The 26,612-nt window shown below is 38.4% G+C and overlaps 1 protein-coding gene across 3 annotated transcripts in view; it reads left to right on the top strand.

Annotated features, from left to right (window-relative positions):
* Window positions 1-19,444, top strand: part of LOC139117017 (5-hydroxytryptamine receptor 1B-like) — a 28,830-nt gene extending 9,386 nt beyond the window's left edge. The window contains exons 1-3 of one of the 3 annotated variants that reach the window (XM_070679818.1): window positions 9,243-9,274; window positions 9,691-9,827; window positions 17,170-19,444. In XM_070679818.1, coding sequence (XP_070535919.1) covers window positions 17,282-18,874 — 1,593 coding nt within the window. In that variant the 5' untranslated portion in view covers window positions 9,243-9,274; window positions 9,691-9,827; window positions 17,170-17,281 and the 3' untranslated portion in view covers window positions 18,875-19,444. Of the gene's footprint in view, window positions 1-9,242; window positions 9,828-17,169 lie in introns of those variants that run through there. The other 2 variants (XM_070679817.1, XM_070679816.1) reach the window with 2 other exon arrangements.
* Window positions 19,445-26,612: the final 7,168 nt, after the last annotated feature.

Raw genomic sequence — 26,612 nt, 5'->3', positions numbered from 1 at the left:
GCTACAAAATGACCCCCAACAAGTGGTAGACGAGAAAGCTTTTTAAAAAGATTTAGAGTCTAAATATTTGCCCCGTAGACGCAACCGATAGCTTTCCAGACTACAATTCATATTACAGTAACACGGCTTGACATACACAGAGAGTGTTGAAATAATGAACGATTATATAAAAAGAGAAAACATAGTTTGACCAAAAACTCACAAAAGTAATCGAAAATACATCAAAAGTTCATGAGCTTGTGGAACAAGAAACTTATGAAGTCAATGCTATTTCATCATAAAAAATGGCGAATATATAAACCCAATACAAAATTATGACGGTAAATTTTTGCTTCTAATATCTCACTTTGCACATTCGACCGTTGGACAAACGGAATGATTTACTGTTCCTGCCTCACAAAGAATATAATATGTGGACGTGTTAGAATGCATTTCAGGCATTCGGGAGCTTGTCTGTCATTTAGGGAGAAAAAAATTGACGATTCCTCATATTGCCATGAACAAAATAACCTGCTTATTGCGTTTTGCACAACCTCCTCAATTATCCACGCGCGATATTTTTTTATCTCCATGTAAAAGAATTTTGAACAGCTCATATTTCGGTACTTTTAACTTAATTTTAGCAAAATGACCATAAAATGGTGAATCGAATACCTAACCCCAAATCAGATAATTATCAGGCAATATTGGTTTACTTTCAGGCAGTCATTTTCATACATTTTGTAATTTTTCAAGGCAATTTACGATTAGTGTACAGGTGGTGAATTCATTATAGAACCCAGTGATTCTTCGTCTCATTGAGACCCGGCTAACATAAGCCTGGTTTCATAGGACCCCATTTCTGCAAATTTACCGTTGTCACGACAACCAGTTTAATTTCCACGTTCATCAAAATATCAAATCCTAAATTTGAAGATTTCTTTTATTAACTGAATATGCAGGCATTCAATTTAATCCCAATTTGTACAATGTTTCATTATTCATAACAAGACATTGCAAATTGATACACACTATTTCCAACTCAAATGAAATCCAATTAGGGTGATTGAGTTGCCGTTTGTAGTGACTTCTGCTCGTCGAAAAGTCTGCATTGGATGACGTATAAAGGAAATTTGGAAATGAACAGAAATATAGACACAAACATGACGGAACAAGAGAGGTAAGGACGTTAGTTGGGAGAGAGAGAGAGAGAGAGAGAGAGAGAGAGAGAGAGAGAGAGAGAGAGCGTGTATAGGAGAGAGAGAGAGAGAGAGAGAGAGAGAGATAGAGAGAGAGAGAGAGAGAGAGAGAGGAGAGAGAGAGAGAGAGAGAGAGAGTGTGTGTGTGTGTGTGTGTGGGGGGGAGAGACAGACAGAGAAAGACAGAGACAGAGAGAGACATTGGCATAGGAAGGAAGCTTAGATCCTAAAAAGATTACAACAATATCTCAACTTTTTTTTTTTAATTTCATAACTGTCGTCGACTGATAGGACAATAACGCATTGATCCGTACTAATCCAGCACTGTGAGGAATGTACAATTTTGCATCACAATTCGAATGAACACAAAGTGTACAAAGATTCATCCATGATCGCGAAATATTTCTGATTTCAACTTCAAAATCAAGAGGAAGTATATGCATTAACTGTATTCATATAAACAAGCAAGTATAGTATTTTTTGTGGTCAAACGATGCATGATTTCAAAAGTAATGAAATAACAAATATTATCGTTTTCAGAGAGCATTGCTATACTGCTATATATTTTTATCAGACAGAAACAACTGTAGCATAATAAATATATTTCGAGCAGTGTTAATGCTTCTAGGCGTCATGGTGCGTGTAGGTTCTCACATTTGCAGCGTAATCAAAATGTTTTACATATACTGTGATGATATTGTGCAAATTTTTGCAGCATGTTCAGAACCGGACTAATTTGCTCACAAGGCTCCCACTGAAGTTCTACGGTTCGTGCAGTGACAACTAATTCCATTTACCTGTTTGTGGTAATGCAAAAACACGGCATCTTGATATCGTCATTTCCTTGAATTTCTAACACACACACACCACACACACACACAAAGAGTGGTTTTACCGTGCTGGATTTCACAACGCATTATGATAGTGTTTCTTTATAAAGGCACCTGCGGAAAAAATGCTGACTGTGTAGTTTTCCTTGATAAATGCTGGTTTTGTAGTTCTTTTGCACTCAGTTGCTTAGCTACAGACACATTTCGACACACCCTCAAAATTCTCCCGTAGAGGAACGTTTTAAAAATGTCCTCTGAAAGGAAATGACAATGTATTAATCTAAGTCAACTTTCTACTTATTTGAAGATTGAAATTTGTCATAATGCAATATTGAAATTTGTCATAATGCAATATTGAAATTTGTTATAATGCAATATTGAAATTTGTTATAATGCAATATTGAATTTGTCAAAATGCAATATTGAAATTTGTCATAATGCAATATTGAAATTTGTTATAATGCAATATTGAAATTTGTTATAATGCAATATTGAAATTTGTCATAATGCAATATTGAAATTTGTCATAATGCAATATTGAAATTTGTTATAATGCAATATAAAAATTTGTTATAATGCAATATTGAAATTTGTCATAATGCGATATTGAAATTTGTCATAATGCAATATTGAAATTTGTTATAATGCAATATGAGCTTAAGGTAGTATGCGGTATAAGGTATGAATATAATGTAGTATCCTTATAGGGAATCTTTTAAACATTCACTTTCAAAATTAAGAATTTATAAAAATTGGGGGTCACTGTGCGAAGTCTTGAACTGGAGAAACAAATTGAAATTCAAAATGGCCGCCATACCTGCGTTAACTCTGTTGAGAAAAATAAAATTTTCGATTTTCAAAAGCTAAGGCGGTGAAAGATTTTCTTACTCAAAGAGAGCTTCAAAATGAACCGCCATACGTGGTAGATCAGAAAAGAATTGAAAAAGTTTGAGAGTCTGAATATCTTTTCCCGAGGCACGTGCTACCTTAATAAAATGAAAGGGCAGGATTTGTTCGATGAGTATCTCAAAGGTAAGACAGGAGCACTGCAATTTCAGACGCTAGTCACTGCTGCCTACATAATACGCAGTTATGAAGAAAATGACAGTAGTTTTACTCTTGCATTAGTTGTTCGCCTTGAAGGGCCAGTAACTCAATCTTTCGATGGTTTTTTCACTATTTTTGTTTTCAAATGTCACCAGTTTCTTGTTCAACTCCCTATAAAAGCATGTTGAGACAGTATTCAGCTTGTCAGCTTGTTACATTGTTACTGTTGACGAGTGAATTCTGATCAGGACTAGAATTCAAATGTAACAAAAACAGTGCAGTTTACTCATATACGCGCTGTTGGCAAGCTACATAGAAGATGTTTCAATATTCCTTGGGGGATTAGAAAAAGGAATTTGCAATTGACATACAAAATATAAATGATGAAAAAAAGTATCAAAAGTTATAAAGTTACTGGCCTTATAGACGACTGCGTTTGAGTGGGGGAACTGGGGAACGCATGCGTAATTTCCTTTGTGGAATTTTTACGACTTAGATCTTCGGTCCTTTCTCCACTTCTAATCAAAAATACGATAAATTATGTATGCTTTCGATAAATGTCGTGAATACCAGACTCAGCAAACACGTATTTTTTTTCATATGTCTCCAAACAGTCAGAATTCGTAATGGTTTAACTTTCAGACCCGCGAGCTGTTTGAATTTATACTGTGCCATCCATTCCCTCTGCGACCGCATGGAATTGAAAAGTGGCACAACCTGTGCCTGCAGAGCCCTCAACCAATTGTGTATTACTCTTTAGAACTTAATTTTGCAAAGAGCGAAAATGTACACTCCATCTGCTCAATAAATCGTCAGCTTTATATATACATTCTCTGTATGTTGATGTGTGAGATAATGGGCAAAGTCGCAGACCGACGTTCGGAAATTTTGAACGACGAATACTTTTTGTTTCCTTGATTCGCAAAATTTCACCAAATAAAATTTTAGAAAAGAAAAATATTGAGTGAAAGTCAATATACAAACCAGGCTATTAAATCGTAAAGAAACAGGTAGCCAACAAAACGGATATATCATCTCTATATTTTATGTCATTTCACGGAAAAATCTCTCATCATAAAACCACCTGACGGCGTTACACCTGATTTATTCTGCCTTCATGCATCCAATAAAATAACTGGTATTGACATAAAATCCATCCCGTATGCATAATTTTCTTTTATCATTATAGATCTTCAATTATTAAAAATGGCCAGAGGACAGAGATTACGGTATTGACGAAATCTAGGTGACTAGCCCGTCTGAACATACATCCTTTTTAAGAATACGAAAGTCGCTTTGAATCCAATTTTCAATGCCTCTTGCCTGGCTTTGAACGCTTTTCATGTTCAGTAATGGAATACTCCACCATAATAATGGGGAAAGTCCTGCTCATTTTGACGTTAACCTAAGTATGAGTTTTTTATAACATTCCTTTTATAATGGAACCTTCAAAGACACTTTCATAGATTCCTGCAAAAAGGAGAAGCGTGATTTACAGAAATATTGGTTATACTATCCGTAAGGTATGTCACTGAAACTTCTATAAAATCCTTTATCTATGGCATTACGGTTGACCTTCCAGTTTAACGCTGTAATTATTCAGTCCTTCTTGCCTCAACAGACCTTTTGTACGTATCCTGTGTACACCTTACCCATATGTCTGGTGTACCCTGAGAATAAATTCCCTATTCAGCAAAAATGATAAAACGAGCCTAGCTTTTAACTTTTAATCTCAACCAGTATTCTCCTGGTAACAAGCGGTAAGAGAACACTAGAGTAAAACATTGTTAGTATTCGAGCAACCATACGTTTTAAATATTTATGTCAGCCGTACTGTCCCGAGGATGTCCAATTTTATTGATTTGTCATCGGCATAAATGTTTATGAAAGTCGGTTTCCCCGGGGGAAATGGGCAATGCAATACCAGCATTGTCCTCTTGAAGGTTACGACGTGAATATGGTCAAAAGGCGTCCTGTTCAGCGCTAAAACTTGAAGGTTGATTAAATTCGATAAACCTGCTGGTCTAATAATATTAGAAAACTAGATATTAACCTTTTGAGTGCTGTAATTTTTCCCATCAAAATTTTAGTGCAACATTTTCACCAATTTTTATGAACTTTTCTATAATTTTTTTATAATTTTGTACCAAATGGACATCACATTTCATTGGCAACAGTTTTGTTATCAAAATTTTGACAAAAATCTGAAAAAAATTGACTAGAGTATATTTTCTAAAGGTGACAAAAATTGACTTTGGCGCTCAAAGGGTTAAATTCGATAAATCTGCTGGTCTAATAATATTAGAAAACTAGATATTAATTTTTCAGTTAAACGCGTCGATCTGAGATCATCATACTTGTATTTTCCCCTGCCTGAAATTGAGTTAACTGAGATCTATTGGCTATTTAAAGTATTTTATTGAAGGTTGAGATGTAAATTATTCAGCATTGTAGATACGTTGCACATATACAGGTCAAAGCATGGTGATTCAGTTGCTTCGGAGAGACAGTCACACACTTCCCTTCTCCTGTCGTTTGATATTGACAGTTGATTGACATTGATGACAATGATCAGTCTGCAAAGTAAAATAACATGATTCTGCAATTGTGACGTCGTTGCTACGCTCACGGCATTGACTTCCACGGCGACCATGCTCATGCGTGGGCTTTTCCTTTTCCCATCAACATGATAAGACAGCTATCATCACAGAATCATAAGACGTAATCAGTCATGATCAAAGCGTAAGGTAGTAAGCGTCTCAAAAGTGAAAGACTTAAACGTTTACTCAAACTTTCCTAAATGAATCTTTCGACCATTATCTTATTTATAGAATGAAAATCAGGGGTCACCGTGCAAATTTTGGTACCAGAAAAAGAAATTGCCTGACATTTACCGATATCTGAAATTCAAAATGTCCGCCATCCCGGTGTTAACACTATCGGAAATAACACAAGTTCGAAAAAAGTAATGCTGCAGTGAAGATTTTTCTCACTCCTCGAGCTTTAAAATGAGCCCCAAAAAGTGGTAAATCATTAAAAAATTGTAAACATTTGAGAATCCGAACATCTGTCGCGTCGCGCATTCTAATTTACATATTTTTTACCCTATTGATAAATTTATGAATGTGAAAATTTCTTGTAAAATGTGATATTGCTGTCACAATAGTACACCGACATAAATACCTACTACAGCGTCCACTAGAATCCTTAATGATATTTAGAATCTATACAAAGTCGCGCTGTTGTTTTGTAGCATGCAATGTGCACGATAATTCAGTACATATGGTTACTTTTCGTGTAAAAATCTCGTCAACCGTAGAAATTCAATACCTTGACATTTTTAACCAGCCAAATGTTTCCAAATCATGACCTTATAAGGCGAATTATCTCTGTACTTTGGCACTACTATCAGTGCCAATAAAAACTGAAAAAATAACGAAACAAAACTTGACAAATCATGAGTGACAGGTGGACTTTGGTAGTAGTATTACATTTTCCCTTAGCGTTTTAATATTCCACGAAAGGAGTTCTTCGTCAGCTTGAGTACGAGGATAGTTTAAATCGTACTAGGTTTTGCTCGCACTTTCACAAGGTAGTGATCTGCGTCCTAGCTTGTCCTACATCCAGAACAAAAGCAGTGGCGTTTACTGCTACACTTGAAAATGAAATTGACGGTTGCCTAAACGGCCAGTAAGTATTTTATTGCTTCAAATATAACTTGCACTGAATATCAAACATCTGCAACTCGTCGAATCTGGAGTCACATATGTAATTGAGAGGTTTGAAGAATTTATATTGATGGAAACTTTGAAGTAAATCCATAAAAAAAGTTTAATATCAACAAAACGATTCAAAAAAACTATCACATTTATAAATAGCTGTCGATTAATGGTTGCGCAGCGGTCTGTAAGTGCTACTAACGATTTAAGCACCTCTAAACTGATTATGTGAATTTTTCGATACAGTTATTTTCAACGATTAAGTCATTCTCAGAACATATAAATATGATTTTCATGAAAAGATTGAGTCGAAAAGACGCAAACACACGTCGTGATATTTTGAAAGATAAACAAGTTAAAACAGCTGTATTCGGGGTGTTGTGAAATTCTTTCTTTTCGTTTAATTGCCATCCTCAGAAGCCATACCGCGCTGAACTATACACGATGCATTGTGGGTAATGCAACAATGCATCGTGAATGTGGGTGGATTTTCCCGTAATATTAACCTCAAACCAGGTGGTCGTATCAAAACAAAACGAGCCCTTGTAATGGCATCACTAAACCATCAAGTTATTATGCCTTATTTTCGAAAACAAACAAAGAATTACGTCAGGTATCACTAAACCTTCGATCATATGCCTGACGTGTTTATTTGTTTTCGAAAGTAAGGCATAATAACATTTTCTCATCAGATTAGGTATTTGTACCAAAATGTGGCAATTATGACGTCAAATGGCGCTACGTTGGTCGCTTAAAGGCCTTTCCCCATTTCTGTTATATAACGTATCCTAAAACATTCTTTTCTTGGCTTTGAGGGAGTTTAAACAAATTTCTGAAATGTTTAAAATGAACTTGAACACATATTCTAGGCTATTGACAGAAGCGGAGAATTAATCGGAGGTCGGGGGCGACGAGGAAATGATCATGATCTGTCACGTGAATTATATATTCGTTGTTTTTCTATCTGTCTTTCTCAGTGCATCTAATGCTGTTTGTAAGTCTGTTTGTGACTTGGTTTGCATCTCTCTCTCTCTCTCTCTCTCTCTCTCTCTCTCTCTCTCTCTCTCTCTCTCTCTCTCTCTCTCTTTTTCTCTCTCTCACACTTCAAGGATACCAGGATGATTGAGGTAGTTAGCGCCTCGAAATTGAAAGACAAACTTTTGCCGAAACTTTCCTTGGTGAATATTTAAAACATTTCTTTCGAAAAAACAGGGGTCATCGTTTAATATTTGTACTGAGAGAAACAAACTACCAAATTTAACGACAGCTGAAATTCAAAATGGCCGCCACCCCTGTGTTACTCTACAGGGAAAGAAAGTTTTTTCGATTTTCACAAAACTAAGCCGGTGAAAACTTTAGTAACTCCATAAGCTTCAAAATGAGCTCCGAAAAGTGCTTGTCTAGTCCAAACTAGTGTTGTAAAAGTTTGAAAGTCCGAATATTTGTCTCTAAGATGTATTCTATCTTAATATTCTAATTTTCCAATGAAACGAGTGTCACCTTTCACTCCTGTCATTCAACCATCTTTTAAAATTACAAAGACGCAAAGTAGGAAAAATAATTGTGAAAACAAATTCATGAGTAAGAACCCGCATTTTAAGCTTAGATATATCTTAATGAGTTACTTTTTGTCGAAGAAAATAATACAACCAATATTTCCCAGCATATGTAGATTGGATAGCTTCCTTATTTTGATTGATTGTAAAACATACAACCTTTAATATCGGAATCACGATCGTGTTGCGACATATCTACACTTCGAAGTAAAACACACACACATCGATTTGAGACTGGTAGTGCAAATATTCGTGCGCAAAATAGTCAAAATAGTGAATTGCCACATTAACCGTTTTATTTCCTACATTGATCTTGTTTCAGTCATTTTTCAAGTATAGACACAGAGTATAGAGTACAAGACACGCCTAAGAAAATTGTGTACACACGCACTTTAGCCATTCTAATTATAGACTAGGTTTAGATATCGGGCAATCCATTTTAGTTATTTTTATTTTTGACAAAACTAACATGTTTAATTTTGTTCCGAAGTACGAAAAAAGATCCAAGTTAGTAGGGGATTTCGTCGTTTTAGAGGAAAAAATGTTACTCAAGCATGCTTTTGGAAACGTTGTTTTCAAGTTCGATAGTGAATCAATCGATCAACCAACTGTTTGTCAAGCTATGACCGCTTGAAAACAATCAAAACAAACAAACACGATTGGAACAAATTGGGGATAATTGGATTTTCATATTTTGCAAATTTCTCAAAACTATTAGGTGCCATATAGCTGAATGTTGCAATATCGCAAATTACTCATAAAAACAAGTGTGTGATATAAAAAGAAAAGCAGATGAGATAACATTTGTATATTAAATCGACATTACTTCACCAACCAATTGTCCCAAATTAGTTCCAATCGTGGTAACAGTGCCCTGAGGCAGGTTGCCATGTTATGTAATAGGCATGCGCAGACCGCTGCTTGAGATACTGACGAACGCTTAGGTAGGAGGCGTTCATGTCGTCGGAGAAAGTCGACGCAAGTCTTTCAGATGTGACGTATTCTGCTGCAATCAGGCAGAGGGTATAACATGTACTTCGTAGAAAGGAAGGAAAGCTGGGGGTTGTGACGTCGCACAACTAGCTGTATATAAACAGCGGTGTTTTGCGCCTCCCGCCACCTACATGAAGACGTGCTTCAGAGTTGTGAGCACGCTATTGTAATGCAATTGGACTGTTCTCAATGAAGCTGTGTCAATTGGCACGTAATCCCATCTCAACAAACATCGGACGAGCTTGTTGTATTGTAGTCAGGCGCGGGGCACAGGACGTACAAAACCGTAAATCATTGCGATTAATTACGGCAACAGTTCGGAGAGTCATCGCAGAGGCATTAACGTATTCCCCTTACACTGTTACAGACGTTTTAAACTGCAGTGATGATGAATGGAGCCTAAAAGCCGAAGCCCTGGAATGAGAAACAGCGCCTGAATTGAGCTTACTGTCTAACGTTGTCACCCAAAAAACAAGGCACTATTCCACACCAAGCTTCTGCAAGGTAAGTCCGAAAAGGATATAAACGGTTGAATGTCTTCATCGTGTACTTTCGGTCATTAGGCACGTCCCTCTGAATCTGTCATCCACGATACATGTAAACCTTGATTATGATTCAGAGTGCTCGACTGGCATGTATAGGGCAACTTGAAACCCTGGGTACAACTACGATGGCAGCGTTACACCGGCATTACAACTCTCCGAATCGCTGCGACCGACCCTTGGGAGTGTAGCACACTGCTATCTTTGCGTACATTTTTCACCATAACTGCACCTCAGGGAATCACCCAATTTAGTCCATGGTTGTGGCAAGATGACTTTGATAGTGTCGGACGTAAACTCAACCGATGTTCATTTGTTGAAATGCTATGAATGACCCGGGCTTTCGAATTTACTCAATAATTTACAGTCGATTTGTTGTCGTGTAGAACTGTCGCTATTCTATTCAGGTTGCCTGCATTTCTTTTCAATGCGTCGATAATAAATGCAGTATGCTCTTTGGTTACTCAACGAAATTTCCTGTCTCAAATTCCGTTCATGGTCGGGAAAACAATGCCATATATTTCCATCAGAGTAACATAATTTATGAAAAAAAAATTAACATTCTGTAGCCATTACATGTACCTCATTCAAATGACAAACACACACGCTCTGCTAATGTTACGCCAACAGCCCCTTCAGATACTGATATATCGTTGTATTTCTTTCATCGTTTTCATTTTCTGACGGCAGTGATGTGGGTTTAAACAGTGTATGATGTTTCGGAACAGGAGAGAAGCCATTTAATCGTTACCTTGTGACGTACTTTTACAAGGAAATTGTTAGTGTGGAACAAAAAGAAAGACAGGGTTTCAGCCAGGGAGCTTTAGTGCTTGTAATGTGCTTGTAAATTTTAATTAGACTAGCTGTATACTACGAGAGATCTTGAAAAAAACACGGTGGTAACGAAAACGAAATACCGTAAGATGATGCTCTCGCCTTGAGTTTGCCCAGCCGCGGCCAGAGGATGCACGTAAGCATGGAGGTGGCACACGTGATGGATGTCGAGTCTATTTCTGTACATCCATGCACACATGAACCATGCATGGAGGCAGCACACAGTGCTATCTGCATGCATAAACCATGACTATAGTGACTGTCTGCCTAGGAATAACTTCTATAACGATGAGTTTGAAGATAAACTGTCCATTCACAGTTACACTGGTTGCAATTTGATGCCAAGAGAAAGACTGAAGATAGCAAGTCTTGCCTTTTTACAATTCTTCGGATCATCTTGCCGGTACTTCCATGGTGGTAGAACGAAGGCAGCTCGCCATGGTAGTATCGACATGAAAGGCGTAGGGAAATATCGACGTTTGCAGAAAACAATATACATTAGAGGCAATACGCGTTGACAGAAACACCACAAACAAACGGCAAAATCACGTTTACGCGGTGACGTCATATGGAGATGATCGATAAAGACACCAACATCAATACTTCCTTCTGTAAAACACTCTACCCAATCAATCAAGCTAATTAGACTGTTATTATTGATAGCAACCAAGCCAAATCATTCCATCTCGAAGTTAAAGAATGCGCTGTTTTGATTGCAATGACGTACAGACGCAGGCACATGGAATACGATATCTTGTGAGTTTGAAAAATTAATCCCAATCATGCAATTTTGAACTTATTCGGTGGCCCTTTCTGCTACTTTTGTGAAGTAAGGGACTTCTCAACATTCACTTTTGTCATTTCACAAAATTGCACCGAGTTTGTCCGCTATTCCCAGTATCTGTTGTGAAATTATATTTCAGTTTTTGCACCGCACGTTCTCTCTTTTGCCCTAATACTCGGCATACCGACGGGCACTGAGTATAGTTTGCCTGCTTGAGACCCATAAAGACAATCTCTTAGGACGAGAATGTGTGTCATTGCCATGGTAATATGTTTGCTTCGATAGGTCCGGGCGATGTTGTACAGGAAATGTGTTGCCCTCTAACACGTCATTACACTTCGATGAGGATTATTTTGCTCTTGAAATGAAACGTACGACTTTGATATGAATATAAGGTGTTCTGTTGAAGCTCCATTGGCTATTGTGATTCCAGTAGTTTCCATTTCATTCTGGTTGTAAACAATGTTTCTTTTTCTACCCCCTGAATCATGGTGAAATATCTGGAATTTAACTTGTCAACACAGCCATTGGCAGTTGAGGGGAAGGCCCTTTACTGTCTATGTTGCGATATTCCATGTGAATGTTGACAACTAGAATCAACTTGTGAACAGTAACATTGCTTACAATGCATTGTATTTGAAAGATTAAAACTTTTTATTTCAGGGAGAAGAAGAAACTGCGCATGACAATATTATCAAACGCTAAAGCTATTATCATCCGTTTGGCGCTTTTTTATTTTCTCATGAAAAACCTTCTCAACATCAACCATGAACTATGAGTGTCGCATGTTACCTCGAAATTGAGGCCGAGGTTTTGCATTCTGTTCGAACATACACGGCAGGCGTCAGTTCATTGATAATAGTTTTTGTAGCAGACACCAGAACGTGGTGCACTGTTTTCCTTCTCTGCTCTGTCTGTCTGGAGCGCCTTGCCCATCACAGCCAGGTTCCTAACCGACTTCTCGAATAATACGACACTGACCGAGACAATGTCATACAGATAATGGCTTTGATCCATTAAACGTTTACGTCTTCAAAAGTATGTTTCCACAACCTCTTTGACTTTGAACTCAAAGTGTAGAGTGTGTCTCGGGGATAGACATTTTGACTATCATTTTTTTTAACAATATATCTTTCTAATCTACCGCTTGCGGGATGAGGGTCATTTTAAAACTCGTGGACTGCGTAATGTTTTCAGCGTGTGAGATTTGTTGATAAAAAATACAGGGATAGCGACCATTTTGAATTTCAAATTATATGTAAATCGTTTCTCCAGTGCCAAAATTTGCATGGTAGAGCCTTATCTTGATGTATTTTTGTTATTTTAAAAGGGAATTGTTTTAGGTTTAATTGAGGAAAGTTTGAACAAAGGTTTAAGTATTTCAATTTCGAGGCGTAAATGAAATTAACGGTTCAGTTGATTCTTGGAGTGCAGTAGACAGTAAGAGTGGAAGGCAGTCTCAACGGTCAGTTGTATTTCCTCAGTTCGGCTGATTTTTTTTTCGGTCAAGAAAATGTGATGTCATTCAAAAAACTTTTTTTACATAGACGCTTTAATACATTTCTTTGATTGGAGATAGCATATAGACAAACGATCCTTCACTGGCAAAGATGTGCTTGCAAATTTATCATCACATATTAATAAACACTGAATGCAACAAGTTGGGATGGAAATTTAATTATCAGGGCAACCACAGAAACATTAGTATTTATGTTCGTGTTAGGCTGAACCAAAATGTAAAAGAAAATATCAGCACAATTGTACCCCGCTCGTCTTGTAATTTCTTGTACATTTTTATCGAAGCTTACGTAATATCGATATGGTCGAACGTCGTGTCTCACTATGTTTCCTTAGCAACGGGAAGCGGCTATTATCGTATTTATCGTCGCATCATGATTCGGTCAACGTTTTCACAAAGTCGAAAAAACAGTCATAAGATGAATGGTCTATGGCAATATACGATGATCAGATATTAGATATGAAAATCAAATAATTTGTATATAATTGCAAGTTTGGCTATTTTGACTTTCTTTACATTTTAACTAACATTCGCTCACCTATGTTTTTGTTTCGCACATTTAGTGTTTGCAGGGTGGGTGCCTTCAAAATTTGATTAAATAAAGAAAATGTTAAAATACTGCTCTGCGGGCAAATCCGGTCACAACGTTATTTTATATTTTGTTTTTTTTTTCTTTGAATCAGGCTTTAACGATAACGACTCAGCGAAAACTAAAAGAGCGAACCAAAAATAGATGAGTGGGTTTTATTTTGCAAATAACGTTAATTTATCTTTATATGCGTCGACTAAAGATTAAGTCAACGATCTTCAATCAGTTTTTGACAAATGGAATACGGCATAGGTTTAGTACAGGTACTGGCTTTATGGGCGATGAAACGACCGAGCTGCCTTGAAGGCAACGACTTGTTTCAAAACAGGATCTGTACACGAATTGTAGATGAAATTAGAATGTAATGTCCATTAATCTGAGTAAACTAAAACGTTTCTAGACTTCCTTAGGGTAACTGGATACCTGACTGCATTAACATACAAATAATGATATCTTCCAGCGTTGATGTCCGACACAATAGTCTATCAATCAAAAATATCAATATAATTAAGAATGAAGACATTGTCGGTTGATTAGAGGACAGACATATACGGTCGTTTGAATCGAAAACAGGGAATTTAATCTTATCTTCTATAGGGCCAGTAAATTTGCACGATTTATTTTGAAAGCTAGTATTCGCTTTTAGAAAATGAAAAATGTTAACAATTGAGCAGAAAAATCCTACATATATTACTGAAGCACTTTAATTCGGCAACGTTTGACATTTCAGGAGTAGCTGAAGTGTGTTTGATCGAAAGAAACAAATTTCTTTTATTTTTGTCCGAATTTTATTTGTGGCGCGAGAGTGTGTCCTCAGTCCTTGCAAGCCTGCTTAGGACGGAGAGTATGCTGAAAACGAGGCTGATGATGGCGACATCTCACGTCACCGCTCCTCAAATTTTCCTAAGTCCCCATTCTTGTCGTTGGTGCGAAAATTCATCTTATATTATAAACTCGAGGAGACTTGATCAGAAGCATTATGCTTTGACTGTTATCACGGAAAGCGTAATTCTAATTTTTTAGTTGATCTGAAAAGGTTTTCTTTAGCTTTTTTAGATTCAAGTGATGGATTTCAACTGATCCCCTCCTTCTATGATGCGTCATTGATCTACACGCATCTCCAGTTAATTCCTCTTTTCCCGCTGCGGCAGTTTCTTTCTACGTCGCACGAGAAAGTGTTCGTATGGCATACAAGTTCCCGGGTACATACAAAACAACCATATCCATAATCCTTTTACGATACCGTATTTAATGACTTTATTGCGCAAAAAGTATGTCAAGGCAAAAATATGCCAGTATACCAACATTTTAAGTATGTTCATAGGGGATCGCACAAAAGTCCGTCCCCAGGGGTAGGGATGGGGTAGGGGTGTCTTGGTCTAAGCAAAAGTATGGTTTATTTTATTTTAATACGTTTGACTATGATATGTATTGCTGATAAAGATTTATACTACCAATCTTTCTTTGCAGCTTTGGTGTCTTTGTCTTAGCACTGGTCTTGTAACAATTTCTTTTTCTCCTTCGCCGTGCTACCTATTTTTCCTTTGACAATCTTACGCGAAGTTTTGTCACTGTTTTGCGTCTATTATCTGACTAGTTTGATTGCCTAATTTGCCAAAGTAAGCAAGAGTAAATTACTAATCTGTGGACGCTGTCACCAGCTTATCACTGGATTAATTTCGACAAAGTCAACAACGAACGCACCAGCAAGGTATAACACACGTGCGTGGTATAACAGAAGACTTGCTGGCGCGTTCGTTGTTGACTTTGTCAAAGTTGATCCAGAGGTAATCTGGTGACAGCGTCCACAGATTAGCAACTTACACCTTCTTGCTTTTGCGAATTAGGCAATCAAACTCTTCAGATAATGGATGCAGCATGGTGATAAAACGTTTAGTTGGTAGAATAATTCTTTATTAGTAGTACAACAAAACACCTACCCACCCCTGGGGACGGACATGTATGCGGCCCCCAATGGTATGTTAGTCAGAAAGCCAAGTCGTACCGCTGTTCAAGTTCACTTGTTACATACTCCACTCTACACTTTTTACTTCTCGGCATGTCAATATGTTCTTCCCCAGCCGGTCAGCAAGGTAGGACTTACAGTACACAAATTGACTAACCATGAGGGTAACAGCGTGCGTTTGTTGCCCGAGGGCCTGAAAGTCGCCCCAAAACAGTCTGTTTCACTCAGCGGACGGCCACGTGAAACATACGTTTGGTCGACTCTCAGGCCAGAGGGAACACCAACGTTAAATGCTGTTACCCGAATACGGCCAGTCAATATGTATTTTATACCACACCTCATTCAACTTTCTTGCCAAAAATTGAGATGTTCCTCAGCTATCACCACTCGTCTCAGTTGCAGACGACACTGCCATTCTCTTCACGCGTTCCAGAATGTGCGCATGCGTAGACGGCACTTTCAAACTTCCCGAATCAACAGTTGTACCGAACTGTCATAACCGGTAAACAGTTTTGTAAACTATTGACTGGTAACTTACTCTTTGCATGTATCAGCGTCAAAGTGATGCATACCAGGTGACAGTAAATTAACGAATCACGACATGTGTGTTAGAATATACATAAGCTCACACATTACAGAATTGGGCCCGTAAGCCGTAGGAGTCGTCACAAGGCATGGTTCTTTCTGGATATCCAGAGTGAACATAGCATACGTGACATGTTTTCAGACATAACAGCTTATTATTCAGGCTAGCAAGACTATCTATGCTCGTGTAGACCAGAATTACATTTTACACCGTAGGCAGTCAATCACCATGCACTGTTGTCGGATCTCCGATATCTGTTAATAGAGTTGTCTTTGCTGGTATTCAAATCCCAAAAGATTTAATATATATATATATATATATATATATATATATATATATATATATATATATATATATATATATATATATATATATATATATACATACATATACATATATACATATATACATATATATATATATATATAATATATATATGTATGTATGTATGTATGTATATATGTACGTATGTATGTATGTATGTATGTATGTAATAATGTTTCCTTAAAAGGACTTTAGTTCATAGAAAACTCATAAACAGCAATAATTTAATGAATAATACGTCGAAAAACTGATATTAAATATATTTTTGTTCACAACGTTGAATGGTTTCAGTCTTAATATTTTTATTATGTGAAACCTTAATAGTTTTAATAGAGGGTATCGGAAATATTCACCAAACTGTATGAAATTACTCTGCAATTCGAAAAGCAGTTACAGGACGGACGAGAGAGAGAGAGAGAGAGAGAGAGAGAGAGAGAGAGAGAGAGAGAGAGAGAGAGAGAGAGAGAGAGAGCACACTGTGCTGCCGTATCAATTGAACTTCATTGAAGAAGCATCAAGATTGTGCACGCATCTACCATCGGAAATAAAATACATCCCCTTTGAAATATACCGTGTAAAGAATTATGTTTCACGATGTGATAACCTAAACTTAAGTGTCGTCGATTACTTCTCGTGTCAGTGTGTTATGCGCATATTACTGTTTGCTGACGCTAATGACCTCAACATTTCTTTTCTGTTCAGGAAAACGAATGAAGTCTGTTTGACCCTCGGGTATTAGAGGCCATGGTACTCTGTGGCAGTGACAAGGCCACTGCTGTGACTCACCGATGATATATGGACTGTCCTCTCAGCGATGAATAATTCTAATGCATCTAGCGATCTGAGCGGTAATCACACTGCGAACGCCGGGGAGTTTACAGACTCCATCAACGCTCACGCATGGATGCAAGTCTTGCTCATCTGGATCATTGTCTCAGTCTCCCTGGCAACCAACAGTATGGTGCTCGTTATTTTGATAAAGAAACCCAAGCTACGCACTGTTTCTAATTTGTTGGTTTTCAATCTCACAATCACCGATCTTGCTCTGTGCATAGCGACTGCGCCCTTCGTTACTGCCGCGGTTCTCGTGGACGACTGGAAATTCGGGAACGTTCTCTGTCAAGTGGTCGCCTTTTCCTCGCTCTGGTGTTTGTGCGCCCTCTTATGGACTATCTTTGTCATTTCATTAAATCGGTTTTACATGATCGTCCACGCTCAAAATTACGCGGCCAAGTTCACCAAGCAGCGGGCTAAAACATCGATTTGCCTGCTATGGATAGTTTCCATGGTGACCGCAGTCCCACCTTTGATTGGCTGGGGTGAATATTCATATGACCGCGGCAAATCAATTTGTTTTTTGAACGCACGTGTAGATGTTTCCTACACGATCTTTTACATCACTGTTTCCACATTCCTTCCTTTTATCTTCATGGTGTATTGCTACTGGAACATTTTCCTCGTCGTCCGTCAGAACTCAAGGAGGATAAAGAACACTGCCAAGGCACTGATTCAGACATCGGCGTTGGTGATCGCCGAAGGTACTGGCAGTCCTCATTATTCGACCCGCCACGGGGTCGGGAAAGCGGACTTCCTTCCAGGAGTTGCGGATCTCGGCGTCAATCCCCGGCTCGGCTTGCCGTCGAATTCTGAATACAGAAGGTTTTCGAATGCGTCGTTGGTGTCTCGCACCGCGCTGCTACAACCGCCGCAGGAAAGACAAGAACAGGCTAAACTGACTCGCATGCTGGGCTTTGTGTTTGCTATTTATTTACTCCTATGGATGCCTTTTGCTATTACCATATTGGTCGAAGCCACCGCACAGGTAAACATGAACAAAATATGGGACAGGGTTTCATTGTTTTGTGTATACCTTCAGACTTGCTGCAATCCAATCGTCTATGGTTTAATCAACGAGACATACCGCAAAGTTTTCTGTGAAGCCTTATGTTGCCGAGTCGCCCACTCAACGAAGTCCAGACGACAGATCTCCGTAATAGGAGTAGAAAATCAATCGGGGACGTTGGTTTCATTAGAGCGGCGCTCCATGGCTTTTCAGTATTCCAGGAACCAAGTATCCTTGCCGTCATGCAGTGACAAGTCTGTCACAGGCGAAAGAGCTTTCGTAGGTGAATCGAATTCAGCCGTAAGTCGCACCGACGCGGCTCAGATCGAAAGTTTATTTCAAGTGAGACAACAATCGTCTGACACCCGTTCTGACTCATCCAAAGATGTTGCGCAGGGCCAGCAGGTGCCAGTGTCCCCTCATCAAAGCAAACCGTCAGCTGTACGACCCACGGTAGCATGGTCTTCGTCCGTGGAAAATAGATCTGAAGATGTAAGCATCGCTGATTTACATAAAAACCACTATACAGGGCCAAAACAAGACGGGTTCAGCTCGAACACTTGAAAAGTAGAACGATTTACTTTTCATTTAGTTTAGCTGCAAACGTTACGGTTTCTAGTGAACTGAAAATGGTGAAATTTATCTTTTAGAGTTAACTTTTATATTACTTTGGTTTGAGGACTTCAAATATCTGGAACAACTGATTCAGTGACGATGTATGTTTCTGTGAGAGAAACTTTGTATTTTATTGTTTCTTTAATTTATGGCTGTTGAGGTTAGTTTCCCGAGCAACTCAATAAAATGACGACCAGACTGGCGATCTCTTCCTCCGCCCCAAATGATTTCCTTTTTTCCTATGTGGCTACCATATGACAGCGGGAAACAGCTCGGTGTATCGTCCTATGGTGATTTGATGAAAAAGCTGGAGAGCATTACGATTAGCTTTATTTTTCAGTGTTAAGCTTTTCAATACGTATTTATTTTGCTCTGTTTGTCAAATAAAGATTCTGACCCGCTGTGACACCCCACCCCAAACACGTCGATAAGGGACTGGTCAGTTTCTTCGGCCTGGGGGGGGGGGCGGTGGATTATTTTTTGCCGACGTCAAAAAGTGGCTGACCCCCCTATTCCAAATTTTGAAAACAGGGTGACCCCCCCCCCTATTCCAAATTTCGAAAACAGGGTGACCCCCCCCCCGCACGCGACAACTGTAAAACAAAAGGTGGACATAATATATATATATATATATATATATATATATATATATATATATATATATATATATATATATATATATATATATATATATATATATATATTTTATATTTTACATACATTTATATTTTAACAGTCATTCTGTGTTTTAATGAAATTGTTGACATGTCAGTTGTAAGATAGGAATTTCAAAGTGTCAATCTTGAAGTTTGAATACAGTACATTTTGAATGAGTTGTGAATGTATTTCACATTTTTATGCTTAACCAGATGTCCTGAACAGAAATGGATGTCAATCATTAATATCAAAGAGGAAAAAGCAGTAAATCAAAAATTTTGATGGGTGTTAAGACTTGCCAGCCATCCAATTAAATCTCCTGAGGAGCCATAGAGAGGCATTTTAGCTAAATCTGATGTGTGCAGTATCTGAGATGACCTTTTCTTGTAACATTGAAACCATAAAAGCACAGCTAATAATGACAAAAACTGCCTTTTTAAATGTTATTTTGGTCATAAAAAAGCATCATTCTACAGAAAACCTGAGACACAAAGGAAAACAGACGTTGCATCAATGACAACGAAAGATATCTTGTCATTTTTCTATCTCTAAAATAAGTCACTTTATCAAATATATATTGTGAAATATTTGTGCATGTTGCTTTCTCATACTGAATTCTCATACAGAGAACAGAAAAGTATCAGGAATTTGTCATGCTTTTCATATGAAATGCAGATTTCATAACGGTACACTTTCACTTAGCAAACATAAAGATATCTCTGGCTTATATCTCTGATTTATTAAAGTATGGCGCCTGAAGGGCATCCTGATACCTCTGATATATATTTTTTGTATATTAAAGTCATGCAAAGGAAGGGCGAGCTGAAAAGTGTCTGATATATTAAAGTGATGTGCTCGAAGAGCATGCTGAAAAATATTGAACATACAGATATCTCTGATATATGTATGCCTGATATGTTAAAATTGGGCGTGCTGAAAATGTCTGATTATTAAAGTTACGCTCCCGAAGGGCGCACCGAAAAATGCAACTGAATGATGAAATTTGTGGCTGACACGATGCATTTTAGGCAATGATGAGCCTGTGTCGAAATTCAAAAACACACTGACCCCCCCTATTGGGCATTTCAAAAACATGGTGACCCCCCCCTATCACCAAAGTCAAAAACAGGGTGACCCCCCATGAATCCACCGCCCCCCCCCCCAGGCCGAAGAAACTGACCAGTCCCTAAGCGTAGTGTACAAGTCGTCAAAACAGTTAATACATTTTAATGTCCAGTTACTGGAACTCTAGCCCTGACCCAGAATTCATTTGTGGACAATAACTTTACAATAGGTATAGTGTTGGTTAATAAAATATTTTATATTCATGCATAATTCAGAAATATATATGAAAAGATAACACTGTCGTGCAGAACAAAAATTATCAACAGCTATTTACCTGTATCGAATCATGTGTACGCAACTCCCTTCTTACAAGATTCATCTGTAGTCACGCTGGTTAAAAACAGCAAATGGTCCTTGGATGATGTATTCTGATCATTTGAAGACCCGTACAAAAGATGAAAATCAGCCTTGCCTTGAGAAGGCTCAGACTGATATAGATTTTAACAAGTGGAGACTCGATGTCCCAATTCACATCTTTTGGGCACGTGATTTTTATACTGGGTTTGAAGAATCTTGTCTTGTATTAAAACAAAATAGAAAGAGAACTCTAGTTGCTAGTGATATTTTGAAAATGTGGTGACCCCATGGGTGAAAACGGTCTGATTTAAACCATATAGATTAGCTCTTCTTTGCCTCGTCCACATAATTATTGTTGTCACTCGACGAGGCTCGAGTGTTGCCAAAATATGCCATTTGATGGGGGCACCCGTTTGGTGAGTTTAATGGTGATATCCCTAAGGATGCTGTCTTTAAAAGGAGGTTGGTAGATGATCACTCGACCTGCCGACTTCTTTGAGCGTACTACGTGGTAAAATAACATGATATTCAAGTGCAGCCAGACAGAATTTCAGTCGCCTCTCGCCTCGATATTCTGAGCGTTTTTCTTTGTAACAATGCTAAACAAATTGTTTTGTGAAAGTGTCATGAAAGTTAAATTTGAATCCCCTAATTCATTGAAATGAATGACAAAGAAACAAAAAGGATATCGAGACTGTCAGCATCTGATTTTCAGCCAGATTGTTGATACAATGAACAACATGCATGTCTAAACCGTGCATACAAACATGTAGTGCATATTTTAATACATTTATACGCAGTATTTGTTATAGCACTAAGCGATTTCTGTTTGCATTTTCCCTAAAACATGCATTCATAGATGAATGCAATGCATAGTCACATCTATACCCAGAATTTCATTATCAAGGAAGGAGTTCTGTTTTTCCCCAAAAGCTGATATTAACTCACAAGATTAACTCAATGTCGAACTGTTCATCTGTTTGATACACATGCAACAGAACCTGAGGGCATCTCATCTAACCACTCAGTCATTTATACGTCAATCCACATTTGTTTGTCCCATGCCACGTGGCACCTATTTGAATTGAGACATTTCTCTCCGATAGAATTGGGTTAATGTGCAGCTTCTCGGAAGCTGTTATCCAATTGGTTGGCTGAATCTTACCGTTATCATTGAATTGTACACAATAGACTCCCTAAGGAGCTGTGAATATTGACAATCGACCAATCAGATATAAACTTCCAAGCCAGCTGCACATCAGCCCACCAATTACTAATGAGTCATGGCGCCACCTGTGGTGCTCGTTTAGCACGTTTCATATCCATTAATTTTAAGGAATAGCAACTCCAAGTCACTCGTTCAAAAACTGGCCATAAACTTCAATGACAGAAAGTGTGCGTCGAAACCCATGCTGTTCAAGAGATTTCTCAAGGTAAATTAATTGTAGTTTATGCCATTCACGTTTTAAATCACCGTTGTCTTTGTTGATTCGCTTCTGCAAGTTTCTCAGATAATGTTGATGGTCAAAGCGAGGCTGCAGTCTGTTTACCGTCTGGATACGAAAAGTTGACGGCATGCATCACTTTTGGCGCGAATGCAGTTTCTGTCTGGGGTTTCAGGGTCTGTGAAACCAGTTACTACTAACTCCGACTTTCTGTCAGCAAAACCTTTGATCCACGGCCAAATTGTGGACTAGCGAAGTGGACCAAAGAGCCTTATATCCCGGCCTGATGTGAGGAAGTCGGACACACAAGGGATCAGCTGCCTATTTTAGCTCCTTCTCGCTGTAACCGTAATAACCGTATCGGCTACCGTAAAATTCGTTTCGGTGTTCAGTAGAACTTACCTGGTGTGTACCAGGCTGCGTATGCGACGTGCAGTTTTATAGCAATCCAATCACAGAGTACATGTTCTGAGTTTTTGTTGCGAAGCAAAGTTTGATTTTTGTACATCACTTCATTTAGTTTTACTCATGAAAGTTTGTGAAAACTTTATTGTCATAGTTAAAAAGTTAGCAATCAATTGAAATTGTTATGGTTATGATCATAAGCAGTGAAGAAGGAAATGTATCTCATTGGAACATTTTCCCTGATTATATGGGGATAGATTTGTACAAACAAACAAAGATGGAAATAAAAATTTCTTATATGAACATCGACTTTGTGTTGTGTTACTAGCATAATGCTTCTGAATTTAGATAAGTGTTCGGGGGTATTTAGAAACATGTAGAATACGCTATACTACAAAACATGACCATTACGATAACATCGGGTTAGTAATCCAGTGAGAGTTGTGCGTGCGTTTCTTTCACAGTTGTATGGGAAGATACGCGCTCAAGGATTGAGTGTTCGATTATGGTGAAACTACAAGTAAATCCAGATTGCACACTTATCTGTCAGAGGCATTTAATGTCGATCGACGTTATTTGTTTGATCTCGTACGTCGAGCTTTATGGGCTTTGCGATTTCTGCACGGAAGGCCGTGTCACAGCTCCCCGCTTTGCCACAACGATTAACGTTACACTCCAACATCGGATCTCCGAGTTTTAGAAGTGACATTTCGCCGTTGAGTTGTTCAATTTTCTTGGCCAAACGTAGAATGTGCAAACGGAAGAAATAAATTCTCCACAATCAATGCATTTTGAATGATGAACCAGAAAACTTATTGAGTGGGAGGAAAATTAGCTGTAACGGTTTTAGTAAGAGTGATAAAATGCATCGGGAACGATTCGCGATAACTATCGTCAGTGACATGTTTCTCTTTCCCAGTATATTGGTCAGGCTACGTCCGCTTTCTTTTGCCGCGAAGTATTTATACTCAAGTTTGTTTGTGGATAGGGTTAATTGGTTTAATCCACGCATTTATTGTGTCATTTCATATTCTTATATTCACTCTTTTTTTCATCGAACACATTGTTACCTCGACTGGGCGGGAAGACGAGCATGATTTATGCCGGCGTGTATTGCGCCCTCTACATACAGAAAAATGATCGGAAGGGACGAAGACTTTTCCGGTGGTACAGGCGATCTTACTCCGTGGAGGGACTGTGCTTTCGGAAGTATAAAGCTAATGTTGGAAATCCATTGTTTATGTACATCCCTAAAGACGGTATTTCGTCCAAATGTACGCTTATTTTATCTTGAACAGGTTAGCGGACGTTGTACAGGTGTCCCTACGGTGGACTCGCACTGTCGCCCTCGGAGGTTAGTGAAGAGGGACAGTGCTTTCTGAAGAATCGCGCTAATATCAGAAATACATTGTTTATTAGTATGTAAAGGACATAAACTTTTTCTCAAACTTTCCTAAATGAAACTTTCAACCACTCTCTTACCAAATCAACAATAAAACTCAGGGGTCACCGAGCAAAGACTCTCTGTCCCCGAGGCGCGTTCTACTTTAAGTGAGATAGATTATGTTAGAAATACTGTTCATTTGCATTTCGTTCAAACATACGCGTCTTCAGTCAAGTTGAACAGGTTAGCGGAAGGAAGGAAACGCTGCGGTTGAAACACTCTCACCCAAGGACGTCAATGAAGAAGCCAGTTATCGTCCCTTCCGAAAGTCCCAGTAATGGAATAAAAGGAATCGAGTTTGCCGGTTGATTGAAACTAGATATTGACTGTGATCCTCACAAATTAGAAGGACAGAGGTGATAAATGATGCATCAGAATATAAATAATTCTGTTTGACCGGAAGATTAAGAAGAATAACGAAGCAGGTGTGTTTTTCTCTCAAAGAAACAAGAATTTCGTTGAACACTGTCGCACACTGTGCTCGCGGCTCTTCCTTTCTCAGTATACGTTGTGAGTCAGGCTGGAGGTTACTTTTTCCACCGGAAAAGTCTTCGTCCCTTCCGATCAAAAAAAGAATAAAAAAAATTAAAAGGATAAAAAAAAGAATGCGTGAGGTATTTCTCATCTTTTGAAGGACAATTATCAATTATGCATTGTCAACATTGGACACAACAGCTCACAAACAAAGTTGGCGCGCTTGACTTGTACCGGAATGAGGCTGCGTGACTCATAAACCAATAATTTACAAGGTATCCCTGCCTCTACAGTAATCTTGGCAGTAAAATTGTCCACGTCTTAATGGAAAGTGGATTGCGAGTGATTGCGAGTAAAGCCATGAATAAATCGACAACTCGCATTACTGAAAGCCGCCTCCAATATTTAGTGAATCTCAACGAAACGACGGTGGCGTGTCAGCGGGCCATCGATTTGACTCGTAGATATAGATCGCGTGCTGATCAGTCGTAGACCGTGCGATGATTAAGTTGCTGTCAGTGTAGAAATTGGACTGGAGAGCTGACCATTGGCAGCAAATAACTCTTTTGTTGGGAAGATCATAGACTAAAAAAAAGAAGAAGGCATACCAACACCCAAATGCTGCAAAATGACGTCCCCAATTTTTCCTGTGACATCTATTCTGTCCCTACAGATAGGCGAACAGCGGTCGCTCGTTACTCAACCGAAGGTGGAGCACTTCGCTTCGTCATATGACTTAAAAATCGTGAGAGAATCCGACACTAAACGAGTAGGTTGTAGGATATTGCATGTCACACGGAAACAGATACAAGTCATTTCATCACATACCCAACATCAGCCCTTAAATGCTTCTTTGAGGTCTTTTACGTGTACCTGCAGTAGTTAGTTCTCATTAAAACAGTCTCATGCAAAGGAAGTGTACACGACCAAGTATGAGCACATTTCAGATCACCTAGATTATTGTATCAAACACTGCAGATAAGTATGGTGATCAGCTTTTTTTCTCAAAACAACGTTCCGCCTTGACCTAGAAACTAAAATATTGAAACAGGGGACAGTCACTGCAAGGTACCAAACACTTAAAGCATTATTTCTGAGCAACCAGATATTAACTCACAGATGAGAAAAAAATCAAGGACATGAGGGGTCACATAAAAACGAAGGAATCGAATGACGATTTCTCAACTGCCATACAAATGAATAGAGAATCCAGTATCCAAAATCGTATGGTGCTTTGGTGTACATTGTATGAAAATCTTGAAACCGATTCAGTTTCCACTGCTTCTTTTGAGTACGCGTAAAGAAAGTCTATCCATAGACCCTCGAGAAAACGAGGCTCTACAGCCTATCACGTGCTTCAGATACATAGAAGTTCGTCTCCCACAGGAATAAATTTATTTTACATATGTGACTCTTGGTTTTCAAGCCAGTAACAGTCATTTTAACTGGCCATACACAGCGCGATTTCTCTAAACCAGTGGCGAGATATGAAATAGAGCAAGAATCTGCAATGTGGACGAGACTCTGTAAATATTACCCGTATAGTATACCACTATTGATCAGGGTTCTAAACGGGAATCTCACCCGAAATCTTAATTGTTGTTAGTTTTGTGGATTTTTTAACCCTTTGAGCTGTATTTTTTCCCACTAAAATTTCAGTGCAACATTTTACCAATCTTTATGAACTTTTCCTTTATTTTTCTGATAATTTTGGACCAAATGAGCACAATATTTCATCAGCCACAGTTTTTTATCAAAATTTTGGCAAAAACCTGACAAAAATTAAACTGAGGTATATTTCATAGGGGCGACAAAAATTGACTTTGGCGCTCAAAGGGTT

Source organism: Ptychodera flava, chromosome 18 (genome assembly GCF_041260155.1).
Source record: "Ptychodera flava strain L36383 chromosome 18, AS_Pfla_20210202, whole genome shotgun sequence".
In the NCBI taxonomy this organism is placed as follows: Eukaryota; Metazoa; Hemichordata; class Enteropneusta; family Ptychoderidae; genus Ptychodera; species Ptychodera flava.
Note: the sequence above shows the minus strand (reverse complement) of the source record. Positions and strands in the feature narration are given on the sequence as shown.